The sequence below is a fragment of the Lithobates pipiens genome, unplaced genomic scaffold (assembly GCF_037356315.1).
Source record: "Lithobates pipiens isolate NorthernLeopardFrog02 unplaced genomic scaffold, aLitPip1_a1.2 Scaffold_28, whole genome shotgun sequence".
NCBI classification, from domain to species: Eukaryota; Metazoa; Chordata; class Amphibia; order Anura; family Ranidae; genus Lithobates; species Lithobates pipiens.
This window is the reverse complement of record NW_027507789.1, coordinates 220,803,966-220,827,070: the sequence shown is the minus strand read 5'-3', so window position 1 is coordinate 220,827,070 and position 23,105 is coordinate 220,803,966. Positions and strand designations below refer to the sequence as shown.

At 46.2% G+C, this 23,105-nt stretch overlaps 1 protein-coding gene across 1 annotated transcript in view; it reads right to left on the bottom strand.

The window, feature by feature from the left end:
- CASS4 (Cas scaffold protein family member 4) overlaps positions 1-19,072 on the bottom strand; it is a gene marked incomplete in the record, with an annotated part of 87,982 nt that extends 68,910 nt beyond the window's left edge. The window contains 1 exon segment of the mRNA XM_077460569.1: positions 18,951-19,072. Within this exon segment, the coding sequence (XP_077316695.1) occupies positions 18,951-19,046 (96 nt within the window).
- Positions 19,073-23,105: the final 4,033 nt, after the last annotated feature.

The following is a 23,105-nucleotide window of genomic DNA, read 5'->3' as shown; positions in this document are numbered from 1 at the left end:
ATACAAGAATGTGTGGTATGGAGAAGAAAGGAGCACTCAGTAGCCTTAAAGTAAATACAGATCCGACCTCCGGAGGTGCATGCTTGTTATTCCCACTCCTCCTCCTCCTCCCAGGGATTGATATAGATACTCTTATCATTGGGAAGGCTGCAATTAGTCTTTTATGTTCCCTTGGTACATAGGATAACCATCAAAACGTAGGGCGACCCAAGGAAGGGCCCGGAGGATTCTGGGAAGGAAGTAGGGGGCAAGAGCCAGTTTGGGCACTAAGCACAAAATAAAAAACGATGAAAGCGATTGCCAATTGTTTCTGGAATGGAGTTCCATCCTTCACCTGGATTCAACCTCGAGCGCGTGATTTTTCACGCATTTTTCATTTAGCCATTTGATTGATGCTAGCTGCTGGGGGATCTATCGTTCCTGGGGGAGATTTATTTTTTCACAGAGGTCTATTGTTGCTGGGGAGGTCTATTATTGCACCTAGAGAGGTCTATTGTTGCTGGTGGGGGATCTATTGTTGTTGGTTAGGTTTGTGTTGCTGGTGGGGGTCAATTGTTGCTGGAATGGATCTACTGTTGAGATAGGGGTTTATCATTGCTGGCTGTTGGGGAGTCTATTGATGCTGAGCTGGCTGCTGGCATCTATTTTTGAGTGGTAGTCGATTGTTGCTTAGGAGGTCTATTGTTTCTGGTGGGGGATCTATTGTTGTTGGTTGGGTTGATGTTGCTGGAATAGATCTACTGTTGAGGGAGGGGTTTATCATTGCTGGCTGCTGGGGAAATCTGTTGTTGCTGCTGGGGTCCATTGTTGCTGGGGGGGCATCTATTTTTGAGTGGTAGTCTATTGTTGCTTAGGAGGTCCATTTGTTGCTGGTGGGGGATCTATTGTTGGTTTGGGTAATGTTGCTAGGAGGTCAATTGTTGCTGGTGGGGGATCTATTGTTGTTGGTTTGGTTGATGTTGCTGGAATAGATCTACTGTTGAGGGAGGGGGTTTATCGTTGCTGACTGCTAGGGAGTCTATTGATGCTAAGCTGGCTGCTGGGAAATCTGTTGTTGCTGCCGGGGTCCATTGTTGCTGGGGGGCATCTATTTTTGAGTGGTAGTCGATTGTTGCTTAGGAGGTCTATTGTTTCTGGTGGGGGATCTATTGTTGTTGGTTGGGTTGATGTTGCTGGAATAGATCTACTATTGAGGGAGGGGTTTATCGTTGCTGGCTGCTGGGGAGTCTATTGATGCTAAGCTGGCTGCTGGGAAATCTGTTGTTCCTGCCGGGGTCCATTGTTGCTGGGGGGGGCATCTATTTTTGAGTGGTAGTCTATTGTTGCTTAGGAGGTCCATTTGTTGCTGGTGGGGGATCTATTGTTGGTTTGGGTAATGTTGCTGGGAGGTCAATTGTTGCTGGAAGGGATTTACTGTTGAGAGAGTAGTCTATTTATGCTGAGCTGGATTCTGGGAAATCTGTTGTTGCTATCAGGGTCCATTGTTGCTGGGGGGTCTTATTGCTGCTGGCTGCAGGGGATCTACTTTACCTCTTTTCTTGTTGTTATTAACAAAAAAGGGGTGAAACTGGGAGGTAAGTAGGGAGTGGAACCAAGGAATGGTGCTCGGAGGTCGGTAGGGGATGGAACCAAGGGATAGTACTAGGAGGTGGGTAGGGGGTGGAACTAAGGGATGGTGCTTGGAGGTGGGTAGTGGGTGGAAAAAAGGGATGGTGCTCGGAGGTGGGTAAGGGGTGGAACCAAGGGATGGTGTTCGGAGGTGTGTAGGGGGTGGAACCAAGGGATGGTGCTCAGAGGTGGGTAAGGGGTGGAACTAAGGGATGGTGCTTGTAGGTGGGTAAGGGGTGGAACCAAGGGATTGTGCTCAGAGGTGGGTAGGGGTGGAACCAAGGAATGGTGCTCGGAGGTGGGTAGAGGGGTGGAACCAAGGGATGGTGCTCGGAGGTGGGTAGGGGGTGGAACCAAGGGATGGTGCTTGGAGGTGAGTAGAGGATGGAACTAAAGGATGGTGCTTGGAGGTGGGTAGGGGGTGGAACTAAGGGATGGTGCTCGGAGGTGGGTAGAGGGGTGGAACCAAGGGATGGTGCTCGGAGGTGGGTAGGGGGTGGAACCAAGGGATGGTGCTTGGAGGTGAGTAGAGGATGGAACTAAAGGATGGTGCTTGGAGGTGGGTAGGGGGTGGAACTAAGGGATGGTGCTCGGAGGTGGGTAGGGGGCGGAGACAAGAAGTGACTGGAAGGGGGAGTGCCTACACCTATTCTTTGAGAAAAAAAGCCCTGGCTACAATAGAATAGAATTCAAGCAGGACTTTTATCTCGATGGGTTCACCACGTGCCGACCAGCGACGCAACTGTACCGTTATTTTAGAGCTCCCTTGTAAAAATCAATCCTAGTGGCTAACTAGCCGCTGGATTTCTTTTACAAGCAGCGGGAGGGCACGTCCCCAACCCCCCTTTTGCCACCTTCCACGGCTTCATCTGGCTCTCCCGTCCCCCCAGGACCACATTGACAGAGCCAGCTACAAGTTTGGAATACATCATTGGCAGTCAAGGGGGGTTAAATGGGAACGATGTCACCATCGCGTGACAAGTGTTAAAAACCGCTAATTGTCATCCCGGGGCCGTTGCGCTGGAGTGCGAATCTCTCTGCGAAACCACAACTCACAGGCTGCAACCCAATCCTGTGCGCTGAGCAGGAACCGGAGGGGGTGGAGGTGTTTTCTGCCTCCATTGTGGTGAGAGTTTTTTTTTGCATGTAACCAGATTAGAAGAATTGTTTCTCCTCTCAGCCGGGGAGACAGAAAACAGAGGGGCGGAGGTGACACTTTCCTGGCTCGTGTCCTCTACAGAGCAATCTGGGCCCAGGCTGCGCCATCCAGAGGCGTGGAATCCTCCTCCCGGGTGTGGGGAATCTCACACCTTTCCAGTCCCCCCGTCCCATCCCCGTAGCCGTGCCACACTTTTTCACGCCCCGCCGTGCCAAAGCGGCCACCTTGACGCATGCCGGCTGTGGAACTTTTGACATTGGGGGTGGCGGCAGTTGTCGACAAATTTTGGTGGCTGATGAGACAGAAGGCAGAGGAAGAAAAGAAAACAAGAAAACCTTAAACAGATAAACACCATATTGCCAAAAGTATTGGGACACCTGCCTTTACACACACATGAACTTTAATGGCCTCCCAGTCTTAGTCCATAGGGTTCAATATTGAGTTGGCTCCGCCCTTTGCAGCTATAACAGCTTCAACTCTTCTGGGAAGGCCGTCCACAAGGTTTAGGAGGGTGTCTATGGGGATGTTTGACCGTTCTTCCAGAAGAACATTTGTGAGGCTGATGTTGGATGAAATCCCAAAGGTGTTTTATGGGGTTGAGGACAGGACTCTGTGCAGGCCAGTCAAGTTCCTCCAAACCAAACTCGCTCTTTCATATCTTTATGGACCTTGCTTCGTGCACTGGTCCAAATCACCTTTGGTGGAGGGGGGATTATGATGTGGGGGGGGAGGTGGATGGGGGATTATGGTGGGGGGGTTGTTTTTCAGGGGTTGGCCTTGGCCCCTTAGTTCCAGTGAAGGGAACTCTTAAGCCATCAGCACACCAAGATATTTTGGACAATTTCATGATCCCAACTTTGTGGGAACAGTTTGGGGGACGGCCCCTTCCTGCTCCTACATGACTGCGCAACCAGTGCACAAAGCGAGGTCCATAAAGACATGGGTGAGCGAGTTTGTGGTGGAGGAACTTGATTGGCCTGCACAGAGTCCTGACCTCAACCCAACAGAACACCTTCGGGATAAATTAGAGCGGAGACTGCGAGCCAGGGCTTCTCGTCCAACATCAGTGCCTGACCTCACAAATGCTCTTCTGGAAGAACGGTCAAACATTCCCATAGACACCCTCCTAAACCTTGTGGACGGCCTTCCCAGAAGAGTTGAAGCTGTTATAGCTGCAAAGGGGCGGAGCCAACTCAATATTGAACCCTACAGACTAAGACTGGGAGGCCATTAAAGTTCATGTGTGTGTAACGGCAGGTGTCCCAATACTTTTGGTAATATAGTGACTATAGACTCAGGTCAGTCAATTTCCTCCACCCCAAACTCGCTCATCCGTGTCTTTTATGGACCTCGCTTTGTGCACTGGTCCAAACCATTTGGTGGAGGGGGGATTATGGTGTGGGGGGGGAGGGGGGGATTATGGTGTGGGGGGGTTGTTTTTCAGGGGTCAGGATTGGCCCCTTAGTTCCAGTGAAGGGAACTCTTAAGGCGTCAGCATACCGAGACATTCTGGACAATTTCATGCTCCCAACTTTGTGGGAACAGTTTTGGGGAAGTGTCCCAATACTTTTGGTAATATACTGTATTGTATTTTAAAAAGTTCACGCTCAAGTACAAGTAAAAAAAAAAAAAAATCTGAATTTTTTTGCTACAAAATTACTTTGGACCCCCCAAACATTATATATTTTCTCAGCAGAGACCTTAGAGAATAAAACGGCGATCGTTGCGATTTTTTATGTCGCTCGCTATTTTGCGCAACAATTTTTAAAACGCAATTTTTTGGGGGAAAAAAATACACTTGAATGAATTTTATTGCAAAAACAAAACAAAAAAAAACAACAATATATAATTAATTTGCCTGTTTCCTCTGAAACATTTCTATTGGCCAGAGACACAGCCCATCATAATGATAGGCGAATAGGAATGTGTGTGGGGGGGGGGAGGGGGGGGGGCAAGTTTTTAACACTGTAATATGTAAGTGTAGGAGCTTAGCCAACCAGAACAGTACCAGGTCCTGCAGGTAGTTACAGGTAGAGGTGCCTGTATTTTACACATGATAGAAGATTTTTTTTTTTGGGGGGGGGGTATTATGTGAGAAGATAACAGACTCCTCCCACTACATCCAGATTTCTGCTGACATTTACATATAGGGGACTAAAACTGGGCAACTTTCCACTGCTAAATACTCAGCAGTGTAATATATAAGTATCGGAGCTTAGCCAACCAGAACAGTACCGGGGGCCTGCAGGTAGTTGCAGGTAGAGGTGCCTGTATTTTACACCTGATAGACATCTTGTTTTTGTTTTGGGGTATTATGTGAGAAGATAACAGATTCCTCCCACTCCATCCAGATTTCTGCTGACATTTACATTTAGGGGACTAAAACTGGGCGACTTTCCACTGCTAAATACTCAGCAGTGTAATATGTAAGTATAGGAGCTTAGCCAACCAGAACAGAACCGGGCCTGAAGTCGCAGGTAGAGGTGCCTGTCTTTTACACCTGATAGCATCTTTTTTTTGGGGGAGGGGGGTTATTATGTGAGAAGATAACAGACTCCTCCCACTACATCCAGATTTTTGCTGTCTTTTACATATTGGGAACTAAAACTGGGTGACTTTCCACTGCTGAATACTCAGCAGTGTAATGTGTAAGTGTAGGAGCTTAGCCAACCAGAACAGTACCGGGGGCCTGCAGGTAGTTGCAGGTAGAGGTGCCTGTATTTTATACCTGATAGCAGCTTTCTTTTGGGGGGGGGGGGGTATTATGTGAGAAGATAACAGACTCCTCCCACTACATCCAGATTTCTGCTGACATTTACATATAGGGGACTAAAACTGGGCGACTTTCCACTAATATGTAATATTAGTAATTAGTAATATGTAAGTATAGGAGCTTAGCCAACCAGAACAGTACCCGGGCCTGCAGGTACATATAGGGGACTAAAACTGGGCGACTTTCCACTGCTAAATACTCAGCAGTGTAATATGTAAGTATAGGAGCTTAGCCAACCAGAACAGTACCGAGGCCTGCAGGTAGAGGTGCCTGTATTTTACACCTGATAGCATATTTTTTTTTTTTGGGGGGGGGGGGGGTTATTATGTGAGAAACTAACACACTCTTCCCACTCCAGCCAGATTTCTGCTGACCTTTACATATAGGGGACTAAAACTGGGTGACTTTCCACTTCTAAATACTCAGCAGTGTGATCTGTAAGTATAGGAGCTTAGCCAACCAGAACAGTACCGAGGCCTGCAGGTAGTTGCAGATAGAGGTGCCTGTATTTTACACCTGATAGCATTTTTTTTTTTTTTTTGGGGTATCATGTGAGAAGATAACAGACTCCTCCCACTCCATCCAGCATTCTGCTGACATTTACATATAGGGGACTAAAACACAACGACTTTCCACTGCTAAATACTCAGCAGTGTAATATATAAGTATTGGAGCTTAGCCAACCAGAACAGTACCGGGGGCCTGCAGGTAGTTGCAGGTAGAGGTGTCTGTATTTTACACCTGATAGCATCTTTTTTTTTTTCTGGGTTAATATATGAGAAGATAACACACTCCTCCCACTCCATCCAGCTTTCTGCTGACATTTACATATTGGGGACTAAGGGTGACTTTCCACTGCTAATTACTCAGCAACACAACTATAAGAAGCAATGTCGGCACCTTGTTGTGTGGCAGGTTCACTTTCATGGCCGGGTTTGGCCATTCTAGGTGTATCCTTGCTACCGCTGAACCAGGCGCCCCACGTTCCCAACCCCCCCCACCCTTCACTCTCTCCCATAATCCTCTGCGGCGTGGAGCTACAACTGTGATTTGCAGCAGCACATCAAAGCCTGGATGGCAGAGACAGGGATGACTTCTCCTGGGCGATATGGAAATAGTTTCCTCGCATTGGCTGCCAGGAACAAACGCTTTCTGTATCGTGTCCACATGGTGTTTTGTAATATCAGATCTGAGCAGAATAATAAAACACAGACCGAGGTGGGGGGGGGGGGAGGGGATATTTGGGAGGGGGTGACAAGTCAGGGGAAGAGAGAAAAGAAGACTGGATTTCACACCTTGGATTTATAGTGAAATGCTTAAAGGGGAACTCCAGACAAACACAACATATCGGAAGTGTGATAAGTCCAAAGCCTGACGCTTCCTTCGTCATGTCGCAGGACCCGCAGGAGACCACATCTTGACAGCCCCGGGGTGTTCCACCCACCGCTGGCTTTTATTTGGGCACTAATCCCACCCATTATATCACTCGAAGAGGGATTTCTCTAAAAGGGGAGCTAACACCTGATTACAGCTATCCCCATTGCTATACCAAAACAGGCAGCGAGCCACCTAGTGGCAGGCAAGCTAACTGCATCTGCCAACAGACCCAACCATCCCTAAACCATACAGTCACTTTATAGGAATAAATTCCTGGCCTGTCACCATATACGGCAATTGTATCATTTTTTTCAGGAAAGCACCGCCTTTTATTATTAAAAAGCCGCCCTTGAGTGCCAGTCAGTGACTATGCCTAGGCTGAGATGATGCCACCAGTGTGCTGCAGGCAGGAGAAAGTCCCCCCCCCCCGTGCTCACACTTCATTCACACATGTGGCCATTCATCCCACTTCCTCTGAGCCTAGGTCATCCCGGATGCACCCCCAACCCGTGACTGGACAGGGAAAGGAGAAGCAGCACAGTGATGAGCTCTTCTTTCTGTCACTCTACTCTCTCCTTCTATCAGCGTTCAGAGACTTCTGCAGTATTTTATTTCAGACACCAGATGTCTTCAGCTTGATGACCAACATCACTCAATACACTTCCTCTGAGCCTAGGTCATCCCGGACGCACCCCCAACCTGTGACTGGACAGGGAAAGGAAAAGCAGCACAGTGATGAGCTCTTCTTTCTGACACTCTACTCTATCAGCATTCAGAGACTTCTCCTGCAGAATTTTATTTCAGACACCAGATGTCTTCAGCTTGATGACCAGCTACACTCAATACGCTTCCTCTGAGCCTAGGTCATCCCGGACACACCCCCAACCCGTGACTGGACAGGACAGGGAAAGGAGAAGCAGCACAGTGATGAGCTCTTCTTTCTGTCACTCTACTCTTTCTATCAGCATTCAGAGACTTCTGCAGTATTTTACTTCAGACACCAGATGTCTTCAGTTTCATGACCAGCATCACTCAATACACTTCCTCTGAGCCTAGGTCATCCTGGACACACCCCCAACCCATGACTGGGCAGGACAGGGAAAGGAGAAGCAGCACAGTGATGAGCTCTTCTTTCTGTCACTCTACTCTTTCTATCAGCATTCAGAGACTTTTGCAGTATTTTACTTCAGACACCAGATGTCTTCAGTTTGATGACCAGCATCACCCTATACACTTCTTCTGAGCCTAGGTCATCCCGGATGCACCCCCAACATGTGACTGGACAGGGAAAGGAAAAGCAGCACAGTGTGGAGCTCTTCTTTTTGACACTCTACTCTTTCCTTCTATCAGCATTCAGAGACTTCTGCAGTATTTTATTTCAGACACAGAATGTCTTCAGCTTCATGACCAGCCTCATTCAATAAACTTCCTCTGAGCCTAGGTCATCCCGGGTTGCACCCCCAACCTGTGACTGGACAGTAAAAGGAGAAGCAGCATAGTGATGAGCTCACCTATATGTCTCTCTGATCTCGTCTATCAGCAAGCTTCTTGTAACTACATGAACGGATTGATTCCTTGCTCCCTGTATAAGGAGTACAAAAAGCTGATACCAGATCATAGTTCACACTACCTCTGAGCCCAGGTCACCCTGGACCCACCCCAACCTGTGACTGGACAGTAAAAGGAGAAGCAGCACAATGATGAGCTCATCTCTCTGTCATTCTGCTCTCTCCTCCTCTCAGCATGCTTCTTATCAGCACATAAACTGATCCACTCCTAGCGCTGCTTCTTCCGCTCACACTCCAGCCCTGCTGTATGGGGATTGCATGAGGTTGATGCCAGGTCCCACTTCCCCTGAGCCCAGGTCACCCTGGACTCACCCCCTGCCTGTGAAAGGAGAAGCAGTACAGTGATGAGCTAATCTCCCTGTCATTCTGCTCTCTCCTTCTATCAGCACATGAACTGATCCACTCCTAGTGCTGCTTCTTCCTCTCACACTCCGGCACGGCTGTACAGGGACTGCATGACACTAATAGGGATTGTGGCACCTGCGTGCGTCTGTAGACAGCGGTATGGGAAGCAGTGGTGGCCCGTCCATACGAGGCGCAGGGGCACCGCCCCCCTGATCAGTGCACCCGCCCCTAAGTTATATGCAGGACGCATGGAGCCTAATGGGTTGTTTTTTTTCGAAGCATGTGATTAGAGCCGGAGGCTCTAATTGGCTTCAAAAAGGGTGCGCTTGGGGGCGCAGAGCATTGTGCCCCGAGCCCACCCACTTGTGTGGCAATAGTGAATTAATATTCGCTATTGTCTTCCTGATTCTCCTCCTGGCCAATCAAGAAGCGGGTCCTGAGACCCGATTGGCCGTGAGTAGAAGCATGGGCTTCCATTCTCCTTCCTCCGTGTCATCCAGGCGTGCCTGATACCTCGGCTCGGCTCCCCTCATCTCTCCTTGCCCGGCCCGGTCAGTTTAGGTGGACGGCCATGTCTTGGTAGGTTTGCGGTTGTGCCCATACTCTTTCCATTTTCCGATGATGGATTGAACAGAGCTCCGTGAGATGGTCAAAGCTTGGGAGATTTTATTATAACCTAACCCTGCTTTATACTTCTCCACAACTTCATCCCTGACCTGTCTGGTGTGTTCCTTGGCCTTCATGGTGCTGTTTGTTCACTAAGGTTCTCTAACAAACCCATGAGGGCTTCACAGAACAGCTGTATTTATACTGAGATTAAATGACACACAGGTGGACTCTATTTACTAATTAGGCAGCTTCTGAAGGCAATTGTAAAGCTGTAAAATAGAAAACGGATTCCCTTTATGTGTGAAGTGAGGAGGGAATTTGGGGCGTTCTCCGCACCCCTCATAGGGGTTCGCCCTTCATATCTCATTGTTTTATTATTATTTTATTTTAGGAACTTTGTGAGCGTTTTTACTGAAGGAAGTATCAGGATTGTGCAATGCCCAGTGAATCATTCTCTCTGTATTCGTACTTCCCCTCCCCCCCCTCAGAAGATACTAAATGAGCAAACTGACTCGGGCTCCGGGCTGCTTCACACCAGATGCCGCGCACTGCGTTTATATTCTGCATCAAATGCCCTTCACAGTGTTTCCCATGGATTCCAATGGCCCCAGTTCACACCAGTGCATTCCAGTGCAGGCAACAAAAGTTGAGCGTTTTGCATTTTTTTTCCTTTATAAATGTATCTGAAATGCAGCAAAATGCATAAAAAATGCACCGCAACGCACATGTCCTTAGGGCCCGTCCACACCACAAAAACACCTTCCACATACATTTCTGCACGTGCGTTTACATGCATTTTTTTTTACATGTTTTTGATGCTTCCAGTTTGCTTTTATGCATTCTAGATGCATTTTTTTCCTCCTGTTTTTTTTCTTATTTTTAAAAAACTTTCTTCATTTTCTTTGTATTCTTGTTTGGTGTAATGCATTCTGATGCACTTTTTGATGCTTTCTAGATGCATTTTTTCCGCTTTTTTTTTTTACATTCTTCTTCATTTTCCTTATATTTTTAATTTTTTTTTTTTTTTTTGTGTGTGTGTGTAATGCGTTCCGATACATTTCTGATGCATTCCAGATCATTTTTTTTCTCTTGCTTTTTTTTCAGAATTTTTTTAAATTTTAAAAAAATGTTCTTGTCTTGTTTTTCTGGTGTAATGCACTCTGTTTTTGATGCATTCCAGATGCATTTTCTTCTTTTTTTCACATTTTTTCTTAATTTTCCTTGTATTTTTTTTTCCAGTGTAATGCGTTCCGTTCCATTTTTGATACAGTCCAGATATATTTTTTCCTCTTGCTTTTTTTCTTTATTTTTGTACGTTTTTGAAAAATTTTTATTTTCCTGGTTTTGATGAACTGTAATGCTTTTTTGATTCATTTTTTTATGCGTTTTCTTTTCTTGTGTTTTTTTTTTCCTCTAATTTTTGTAAGTTTTTTGTTTAAAAATCTTGTGATTTTTTTTTTTGTTTTTTTTTCTGGTGTAGTGCACTGTGATGCATTTTGGATGCATTCCAGATGCATTTTCTTCTCGTGTTTTTTTTTTTTCTTTCTTTTTTTTTTTCTTTTTTTCTTTAATTTCCTCAATTTTTTTTTTCTTTTTGTTGTAATGCGTTCCGATGCATTTCTGATGCATTCCAGATACATTTTTTTTCTCTTGCTTTTTTTCTGAATTTTCTTACATTTTTAAAAATGTTCTTTTTATTTTTCTGGTGTAATGCGTTTTTGATGCATTCCAGATGCATTTTCTTCTCTTCTCTTCTTTTATTTTTATTATTTTTTACATTTTACTTCATTTTCCTTGTATTTTTTTTTCTCATTGTAATGCGTTCCGTTCCATTTTTTTTTTTTTATGCATTCCAGGATCATTTTTTTTCTCTTGCTTTTTTTTCTGAATTTTTTAAAAAAAATTTAAAATCTTCTTGTCTTGTTTTTCCTGGTGTAATGCACTCTGTTTTTGATGCATTCCAGATGCATTTTCTTCTCTTGTATTTTTTTTTTTCACATTTTTTCTTAATTTTCCTTGTATTTTTTTTTTTTCCAGTGTAATGCGTTCCGTTCCATTTTTTATACATTCCAGATATATTTTTTCCTCTTGCTTTTTTTCTTTATTTTTGTACATTTTTGAAAAAAAAATTTCCTGGTTTTTATGCACTGTAATGCGTTTTTGATGCATTTTTTATGCGTTTTCTTTTCTTGTGTTTTTTTTTCTCTCTAATTTTTGTACGTTTTTTTATAAAAAATCTTGTTTTTTGGATGCATTCCAGATGCATTTTCTTCTCTTGTGGTTTTTTTTTTTCTTTTTTTCTTCAATTTTCTCAATTTTATTTTTTATTTTTGTTGTAATGCGTTCCGATACATTTCTGATGCATTCTCCAGATACATTTTTTTCTCTTGCTTTTCTTTTCTGAATTTTTTTTACATTTTTAAAAATGTTCTTTTTATTTTTCTGGTGTAATGCGTTTTTGATGCATTCCAGATGCATTTTCTTCTCTTGTATTTTATTTTTATTATTTTTTTACATTTTTCTTCATTTTCCTTGTATTTTTTTTTTCTCAGTGTAACGTGTTCCGTTCCATTTTTTTATGCATTCCAGATACATTTTTTCCTCTTGCTTGTTTTCTTTATTTTTGTACATTTTTTGTTTTTTAATTCTTGTATTTTTTTTTTTCTGGTGTAATGCACTGTGATGTGTTTTTGATGCATTTCAGGTGCATTTTTTTCTCTTCTGATTTTTTTTTTTTTATTCTAAAAAAAAATTCTTTAATTTCTTTGTAAATTTTTTTTTTTGGTAGAGAAAATTGAGTACTTTCCCTGATATTTTTTTAATTTGCACTAACATACAATTTTTCAGAACAGGCTTTCAGGGTATGTCCTCTTCTTCAAAGTCCAAGCAGTACTGAAAATCACCTCATTTTTTTTTTTTTTTTTTTTGTGTAATGCGTTCTGATGTGTTTTTTTTATCAGATGCATTTTTTTTCATTTTTTTTTCCTTCCTGATGTGTTTTTTTTAATTTTTTCTTAATTTTCCTTGTTTTTGTTTGTTTTCGGAGTAATGCGTTCTGTTCCATTTTTGATGCATTCCAGAAACATTTTTTCCTGTTGGTTTTTTTCTTTATTTTTGTACATTTTTTTAAAAACATTCTTGTTTCTTTTTTCTGGTGTAATGCAGAAAAAAATGCGTTTTTGATGCATTCCCTTTTTTTTTTTTTCAATTCCCTTGTAATATATATTTTTTTCCCAGTAGAGACAATTGAGTATTGTCCTTTCCCTGATACTTTTTTTTATTTGCATACAATTTTTCAGGACATGCTTTCGGGGAGATATGTCCTCTTCTTCAAGGTCCAAGCAGTACCGCCCCCCCATCCCCCCCCCCCCGGTGTGAAATCGCTTTTTAGCGCTAAAATGCCTGAAAAAACGCCTGAGTGGAAAAGGGGTCGAAATGCGTTTCAGTGCATTTTTGATGTGTTTTTTCCTGAGTTGAGATATGTTCTATACACAGAAAAATGCAGCATGTTCCACGTTTGTTGAACGCACTGCACTGGTGTGAACACTGCCATTGGAATCCATGTAACCTACTCTCCATGCGTTTTTTGAAACAGAGAAAAAAAAAATAGAAAAAAAAACGCACTGGACTGCACGTGCTTCAAATAGCACATAGTTTGAGATGAAGGAAAAAAGGAGAGGGTAAAGAAACGCACCAGGATGCATCAAAAACGCGCTTGCAGAAATGTTGGCGCTGTGTGAATCGCATGCGATCCAGGGGTGCAAAGTAAAAATATTGCATAATAAAAAGACTCGTAAAAAAAAAAAAAGCGCAATGTGCCGTCCAACCGCAAAAGAAATCAATAAAAAAATAAAATAAAAAAAATAAAAAACCGATAATAATAAAAAAAACAATAATAATAAAAGCCGATAATAATAATAAAAGCCGATAATAATAAAAAAACGATAATAATAAAAGCCAATAATAATAAAAAAAAACAATAAAAAAAAAAACAATAATAATAAAAACATAATAATAATAATAAAAGCCGATAATAATAAAAAATAAAAAACAATAATAATAAAAGCCAATAATAATAAAAAATCGATAATAATAAAAGGCGATAATAATAATAAAAGCCGATAATAATAAAAAACGATAATAATCAAAAAAACAATAATAATAAAAGCCGATAATAATAAAAAACAATAATAATAAAAGCCGATAATAATAATAAAAGCTGATAACAATAAAAAAACGATAATAATAATAAAAAAAACAATAATAATAAAAGCCGATAATAATAAAAAAACGATAATAATAAAAAACAATAATAATAAAAGCCGATAATAATAATAAAAGCCGATAATAATAAAAAAAGATAATAATAAAAAAACTATTTCATAAGATTTTCCCACAGATCCGATGAAGAACGATTCCCCCGCAGATTCCTGTGCAGTGCCCCCCGCAGAGGCGCTCCTTACCGGAATCCTCGCACCTCCACATTATAGGAGGTCCATCTGGTATTAAGTAAATCTGATGGCAACAGCTGAACCATCCCCCATACCGGCTCCGTCACTACCCGCCCGGTAATGATCCGGTATCGTGGCACTTTTTTTTCCACACAGATAGAGCTTTCTTTTGGTGGTATTTAATCACAAATTAGTTATATTTTATTTTTTTGCAAAATAAACAAAGATCGAAAAGTAAAAAAAAATAAAAACAACTTTTTCATATCTTGTTATAACACTTTGCAAACAGGTAATTTTTCTCCTTCACCGATGGGCACTGATGGGTACTGGTGCAGCTGCACTGATGGGCACTAATAAGGCTGCACTGATGGGCACCGATAGGCTGCACTGATGGACACTGATAGGCTGCACTGATGGGCACTGATGAGGTGGCACTGATGGGCATTGATGGCCACTGATAGGCTGCACTGATTAGCACTGATGAGGTGGCACTGGTGGGCACTGATGAGGCTGCATTGATAGGTGGCACTGATAGGCAGCACTGATAGGTGGTACTGATAGGCACTGATAATAGCGACACTGATGAGGAGCACTGTAGGGACTGCACTAATAATCAGAACACTGATAATCAGTGTACATTTCCCTTTTAGAGAAGCCGATTATCGGCTCTCCTCTCCTCTCCTCATTCTGTTAGCATGAGGACCGGAATGCGATTACCGGCTTCTGTTTACATCCGTGAGCAGCTGTGATTGGACACATCATAAAGAGCCCCTGATTGGCTCTGTACCTCAATTTGTAATCAGTAGTGTCCTCTGGACACTGCGATGACCGGGCGTGTGACAGCAGGAGCGAGCCACAGCAGGAGCGCGTCACAGCAGGAGCGAGCCACAGCAGGAACACGCCACAGCAGGAGCGAGCCACAGCAGGAGCGCGCCACAGCAGGAACACGCCACAGCAGGAGCGAGCCACAGCAGGAGCGCGCCACAGCAGGAACACGCCACAGCAGGAGCTAGCCACAGCAGGAGCGCGCCACAGCAGGAACACGCCACAGCAGGAGCGAGCCAAAGCAGGAGCGCACCACAGCAGGAGTGAGCCACAGCAGGAGTGCGCCACAGCAGGAACACGCCACAGCAGGAGCGAGCCACAGCAGGAGCGTGCCACAGCAGGAACACGCCACAGCAGGAGCGAGCCACAGCAGGAGTGAGCCACAGCAGGAGCGCGCCACAGCAGGAACACGCCACAGCAGGAGCGAGCCACAGCAGGAGCGCGCCACAGCAGGAGAGAGCCACAGCAGGAGAGAGCCACAGCAGGAACACGCCACAGCAGGAGCGAGCCACAGCAGGAGCGCGCCACAGCAGGAACACGCCACAGCAGGAGCGAGCCACAGCAGGAGCGCGCCACAGCAGGAACACGCCACAGCAGGAGCGAGCCACAGCAGGAGCGCGCCACAGCAGGAGAGAGCCACAGCAGGAGAGAGCCACAGCAGGAACACGCCACAGCAGGAGCGAGCCAAAGCAGGAGCGCACCACAGCAGGAGTGAGCCACAGCAGGAGCACGCCACAGCAGGAACACGCCACAGCAGGAGCGAGCCACAGCAGGAACACGCCACAGCAGGAGCGCACCACAGCAGGAGCGCACCACAGCAGGAGTGAGCCACAGCAGGAGCGCGCCACAGCAGGAACACGCTACAGCAGGAGCGAGCCACAGCAGGAGCGCGCCACAGCAGGAGAGAGCCACAGTAGGAGCGCGCCACAGCAGGAGAGAGCCACAGCAGGAACACGCCACAGCAGGAGCGAGCCACAGCAGGAGCGAGCCACAGCAGGAGCGCACCACAGCAGGAACACGCCACAGCAGGAGCGAGCCACATCAGGAGTGCACCACAGCAGGAACGAGCCACAGCAGGAGCGCGCCACAGCAGGAACACGCCACAGCCTGCCAGAACCAGCCGGCCACGCAGTAGCCATCATTCGGCTATATCGTGGTCGGCAAGTGGTTAATCAGTAACACTATAAGGGATAACATAAATAGGCATTACTGCAAAAACATGGTACAGGGGACCGCAGCCGACTCTTGTAGACGTACAGCCAGTGCGGGGACAAGGTCCTTTAGCCTATCACCTAAGGTGGATTTGATCGGCCAGGGCGGAATATCATCGATTGTTTTGCAGCACTGAGATACTTTAATCATAAATACGATTGTATTTTGATTGATTAGATGATAAGATTACATGGCGGAAACAGAGATGTGTCCGATAATTTACAGTTGTAAGATACAATCTCAATTATCAATCAAATCCACTCATTTGTCAGCTATTGATCGGTTATTCCTTATTGGAAATCATTCATTCATGGAAGTGTGTGTGGCCCGGGGGGGGGTTAAACGATGCAATAGCCAGGAACGCATGTTGATCGCGGTTGCAGGCCGCTGGAGACCTGAATGTACTTTTTTTTACCCTTCTGGTGCATTTATGAAATTTTTTAAAAGATGGACTGTGTCTTTAATAAAAGATCAAACTGATCGAAACGGGGAAAACAAAATCTGTCAATTTCATGGAAAACAGAAGCCGCTTTGATCCCATTGACTTGCGGACGATTGAAACCCTCAGCTTTGCAGTTAAAAATAAATAAAAAAAATGCCTGCACACTCCCAATGTAAGTTGTAGCTGCTCTTCGGTAGCAGACCCTCCCTCCTCTTTGGTACTCTGTAGGTGGGGGAGGAAGGACAGCTCTCTACTAGAAGCAAGGGTGGGTTTACACCCTGTGCATAGTGCATTCCTGAGCCCTGCACGCTGTACACAGCACACTCCTGAGCCCTGCACTCTGTAGGTAGCACACTCCTGAGCCCTGCACTCTGTACATAGTGCACTCCTGAGCTTTGCACTCTAGATAGCACACTGCTGAGCCTTGCACCCTGTACATAGCGCACTCCTGAACCCTGCACTCTTTACATAGCACACTCCTAAACCCCGCACTCCTAACATAACGCACTCCTGAGCCTTGCACTCTTTACATAACGCACTCCTAAACCCTGTACTCTTAACATAACGCACTCCTGAGCCCTGCACACTTTACATAACGCACTCCTGAGCCCTGAACTCTTTACATAACGCACTCCTGAGCCCTGCACTCTTTACATAGCGCGCTCCTGAGACCTGCACTCTTTACATACACTCCAGAGCTCTGCATCCTCTGCATAGTGCACTACTGTACATTGAACACTCATGAGCTCTGCACCCTCTACATAGCGTATTCTTGAGCCCTGCGCGCTGTACATAGTGTACTCCAGAGCCCTGCACTTTTTACACTGCGCACTCCTAAGCTCTGCATTCTGTACACAGCGCATTCTTGAGCCCTGCACTCTGTACATAGTTTACTCTTGAGCTCTACATTCTGTATATAACGCACTTTTGAGCCCTGCACTCTGTACATAGCGTACTCCTGAGCCCTGCACTTTGTACATTTTCCTTTTACTGTACATAGTGTACTCCTGAGCCTTGCACTTTGGACATAGTGTACTCCTGAGCTCTGCATTCTGTACATAGTGTATTCCTCAGCCTTGCACCCTGTACATAGTACACTCCTGAGCCCTGCACTCTATACATAGCGTACTCCTGAGCTTTGCTCTTTGGACATAGTGTACTCCTGGGCTCTGCATTCGGTACAAAGTGTACTCCTCAACCTTGCCCCCTGTACGTAGCGCACTCCTGAGCCCTAAACTCTGTGCATAATGTACTCCTCAGCCTTGCACCCTGTATGTAGTGCACTCCTGAGCCCTGTGCTCTGTACATAGTGTATTCCTGAGCCCTGCGCCTTGTACGTAGCAAACCCCTGAGCCCTGCACTCTGTGCGTAGTGTACTCCTGAGCTTTGCATCCTTTACGCAGCGCACTCCTGAGCCCTGCACTATGTGCATAGTGTACTCCTGAGCCTTGCACCCTGTACGTAGCGCACTCCTGAGCCCTGCACTCTGTACATACTGTACTCCTGAGTCTTGCACCCAGTATGTGGCAAACTTCTAAGCCCCGCACTCTGGGCGTAGTGTACTCCTGAGTTTTGCACCCTGTATGTAGCACACTCCTGAACCCTGCACTTTGTGCATAGTGTACTCCTGAGCCCTGCACGCTGTACATACTGTACTCCTGAGCCTTGCAACCTGTATGTAGCGAACTTCTGAGCCCTGCACTCTGTGTGCAGTGTACTCCTGAGCCTTGCACCCTGTATGTAGTGCACTCTGGAGCCCTGTATTCTGTGCATAGTGTACTTCTGAGCCTTGCACCCTGTATGTAGTGTACTCCTGAGCTCTGCATTCTGTACATAGCACACTCCTGAGCCCACCCTTTTATGCAACGGTCAAGGGGCCTGAACTCTGTTTTTTATGTCCCCCCCCCCTCCCCAGGCTGGCTACCCGAACTGTAAAATACCAGCTGGACGTGGGCTGTTTACATTCTGCGACCGCGATACTCTGCGTGCGATTACGGCGTGGTGGTCCGGCATTATAAAGGTTGCCTCTTTTGCAATAAATAAATTGCATCGCAGATCAGATTGCTCTGCCAGGTTGTGGCCAGGGTTGCCAGCCTCCCGCTGCATTTTCTACTGACAAAATATGGGGAATTTACTGTCGGGCACCTTTCTTTTACTGACAACGTAAAAAAAAAAAAAACAACAGAACTCCTACTAAAAACTAAAACGATCGATATTTATACAGTATAAACACGATATGAAAATACACATAACGAGTAACTAAAACTCAACACAGCATGACAAATCACCAGCCCCTGATGCTTACGGATAGTTGTAAATGTCACCGATTTATACAAACTGGCAGTAAATTTACTGACAGTTGGCAGCCTTGGTTGCAGCATGTGTGGCCAGCTTAAGGCACCTCCCTTTGAGGGGGACGTAAAGTCGGGACCGTTATTTAACCTTTACATGGTCCATGCAAACAGAACCCCCCCCCCCCCCCCATAAACACTCAGATCTGGTGCTAGCAATTCTAAATCTCTAAATTGGTGGCACCAGGTGGAGCCGGGCGGTGCCCTCCGCATGCAGTCCGGGGACTCACCGCGTTGGTGGCGCTCTGGACGGATTGCTCCATCTCTGGACGGCTCCCTCTGCTCCTCTGCGCGCACAGCCGGCTGCTCTGCTCTCTCATCTGCATCACATCTGTCAGACACAGGAAGTTCACAGCTGTCTGTCCCAACCTCGATAAGAAGAAACGATCGTCCTTACAGCAAATACCTTCTATTAGACGCCTGCCGGTCCTGTACAGGGGGGGGGGGTTCTCCGCTGAGACCACCGCGTCTTCGCAGTCACAGGTTTATCTGCTTATATTTGACCTTCCCCGGTTCCCCCCCCCCTCAACGTAATAATGATATTCAGAAATAAAACCTTACCATTTTTATTACATTCCTTATTTTAGATCCAGTGATGTCATCGCTGGGTCTCTGTGCTTCTCTATGCAATGCCGGCAGATCATGGCTGGACCCCCCACAGCACCTCACCTCAGTACTCCTCTCAGGTGCCATCAGTCCTGATGTAAGCAGTGTTGGGAGGAGTTATGCAAATATATATATATATATATATATATATATATATATATATATATATATATATATATGCTCTTGTGGGTGGTTAACAGTCTTGAGGAGTGGGTGTTCCTAAATGTACAGGGCGCAGGGCTCAGGAGTTTGCTACGTACAGAGTGGAGGGCTCAGGAGTGTGCTATGTGCAGAGTGCAAGGCTCAGGAGTATGCTAAGTACAGGGTGTAAAGCTTGCTAGTGTGCTAAGTACAGGGTGCAAGGCTCAGGAGTGTGCGATGTACAGAGTGCAGGGCTCAGGAGTGTGCTAAGTACTGGGTGTAAGGCTCAGAAGTGCGCTACATACAGGGTGCAGAGCTCAGGAATGTGCTATGTACAGAGTGCAAGGCTTAGGAGTGTGGTCCGTACGGAGTGCAAGGCTTAGGAGTGTGCTATGTACAAAGTGCAAGGCTCAGGAGTGTGCTAAGTACAGGGTGTAAAGCTTGCTAGTATGCTAAGTACAGGGTGTAAAGCTTGCTAGTATGCTAAGTACAGGGTGTAAAGCTTGCTAGTATGCTAAGTACAGGGTGTAAAGCTTGCTAGTATGCTAAGTACTGGGTGTAAGGCTCAGAAGTGCGCTACATACAGGGTGCAGAGCTCAGGAATGTGCTATGTACAGAGTGCAAGGCTCAGGAGTGCGCTACGTACAGAGTGAAAGGCTCAGGAGTGTGCTATGTACAGAGTGCATAGCTCAGGAGTATGCTAAGTACAAGGTGCAAGGCTCAGGAGTGCGCTACGTACAGAGTGCAAGGCTTAAGAGTGTGCTTATGTACAGAGTGCAAGGCTCAGGATTATGCTAAGTACAGGGTGTAAACTTGCTAGTAAGCTAAGTACAGGGTGCAAGGCTTAGGTGTGCGCTATGTACAGAGTGGAGGGCTCAGGAGTGCGCTACGTACAGAGTGCAGAGCTCAGGAGTGTGCTACGTACAGGGTGCAAGGCTCAGAAGTGCGCTGTGTACAAAGTGGAGGGCTCAAGATCGTGCTATGTACAGAGTGCAGGGCTCAGGAGTGTGCTAAGTACAGGGTGCAAGGCTCAGGAGTGCACTACGTACAGAGTGGAGGGCTCAGGAGTGTGCTGTGTACAGAGTGCAGGGCTCAGGAGTGTGCTAAGTACAGGGGGCAAGGCTCAGGAGTGCGCTATGTACAGGGTGCAAGGCTCAGGAGTGCGCTACGTACAGAGTGAAGAGCTCAGGAGTGTGCTATGTACAGAGTGCAGGGCTCTGGAGTGTGCCAAGTACAGAGTGCAGAGCTCAGGAGTGCACTGATGGGAGTAGAGAGCAGAGTGACCAAGGGATAATCTCATCCCCGTGCTCCTTCTCCTTGTGTGTTATATATATATGCTTTTGTGGGTGGTTATCAGTCTTGAGGAGTGGATGTTCCTAAGCAGAGTTCATTAGAATGCAGAGTGCCCTATCTAATGCCAAACCGTTCCAGGCTGAACATTGTGTGCGCCCGACGAAACAACAACAAACTTCACTGCACAAATTTTCCTATAGTTAATGCCAGGCCTTTTTTTACACTTGCACATGCCAGAATGGAGTCCAGCCACCTCCGGTGCCAGCCCCTTGCCTGCCGCTCACCCCTGTCGCTTGCACACACAGATGCCCAGCATAGCACACTCCTGGGCCTTACACCCTGTATGTAGCAGACTTCTGAGCCCGGCACCCTGTATGTAGCAGACTTCTGAGCCCTGCACCCTGTATGTAGCAGACTTCTGAGCCTTGCCCCCTGTAAATAGCTTACTCCTTAGCCTTGCACATAGCACACTCCTGAGCCCTGCACTCTGTACATAGCACACTAACAAGCCTTACACCCTGTACTTAGCACACTCCTGAGCCTTGCACTCTGTATGTAGCACACTCCTAAGCGTTGCGCTCTGTACGTAGCACAGTTCTGAGCCTTGCACAGTGTACATAGCACACTTCTGAGCCCTGCACTTTTTACATAGCTTACTCCTGAGCTCTGCACTCTGTACATTGTGCCCTCATGAGCCTTACATCCTGTACGTAGCACACTCCTGAGCCTTGCACTCTGTACATTGGGCACTCCTGTGCTCTGTACCCTCTACATAGCACACTCCTGAGCTCTGCATTCTGAACATAATGTACTTCTTAACTCTGTATTCTGTACATAGCGGACTCACAAGCCTTGCACACTGTACGTAGCACACTCCTGAGCCTTGCACTCTGTACATAACATATTCCTAAGCCTTGCACTCTGTACTTGGCACACACCTAAACTTTGCATACTGTACTTAGCACACTCCTGAGCCTTGCACTCTGTATACTTGGCACACTCCTGTGCCTTACACCCTGTACTTAGCACACTCCTGAGCCTTGCACCCTGTATGTAAAGCACTCCTGAGCTCTGCACCCTGTATTTAACACACTCCCGAGCCCTGCACCCTGAACATAGAACACTCATGATCCTTGCACCCTGTATGAGGCACACTCTTGAGCCTTGCACCCTGTAAGCAGCACACGCCTGTGCCCTGCACCCTGTACTTAGCACACTCCTGAGCCTTGTACTTGGCACACTCCTGAACATCACACCCTTAGTATACTTCTGAGCCTTGCACCCTGTACTTAGCACACTCCTGAGCCTTGCATCCTGTACGTAGCAGACTCCTGAAGCCTGCACCCTGTACGTAGCACACTTCTGAGCCCTGAAATTTTTACATAGCTTTCTCCTGAGCTCTTCACTCTGTACATAGCACCCTCACAAGCCTTACACCCTGTACGTAGCACTCTCCTGAGCCTTGAACTTTGTACATAGCACACTCCTGTGCCTTGAACTCTGTACATTGTGCACTCCTGAGCCCTGCACCCTGTACATAGCACACTCCTGAGCCCTGCACCCTGTACGTAGCAGGATCTTGAGCCCTGCACCCTGAACATAGCACACTCCTGAGCCTCGACTCTGTACTTGCCACACTCCTGAACCTTGCACCCTGTACTTAGCACACTCCTGAGCCTTGCACCCTGTACATAGTGCACTTCTGAGCCTTGTGCCCTGTATGTAGTGCACTTCTGAGCCTTGCACCCTGAATGTAGAACACTCCTGATCCTTGCACCCTGTACGTAGCACACTTCTGAGCCTTGCACTCGGTACTTAGCACACTCCTAAGCCTTGCACCCTGTTTGTAGCGCACTCCTGAGCCCTGCACTCTGTACGTAGGAGAATCTTGAGCCCTGCACCCTGAACATAGCACACTCCTGAGCCTTGACTCTGTACTTGCCACACTCCTGAACCTTGCACCCTGTACTTAGCACACTCCTGAGCCTTGCGCCCTGTACATAGTGCACTTCTGAGCCTTGTGCCCTGTATGTAGTGCACTTCTGAGCCTTGCACCCTGAATGTAGAACACTCCTGATCCTTGCACCTTGTACGTAGCACACCTCTGAGCCTTGCACTCTGTACTTAGCACACTCCTGAGCCTTGCACCCTGTTTGTAGCGCACTTGTGAGCCCTGCACCCTGAACGTAGCACACTCCTGAGCCCTGCACCCTGAACGTAGCACACTTCTGAGCCTTGCACCCTCTACAAAGCGTAGTGTATATCTGAACCCTGTGCGTAACACACTCATGGTAATTAACAATGACAATGTAAGGCCCTCCCACGGTTAGTACAATTTGGCCACA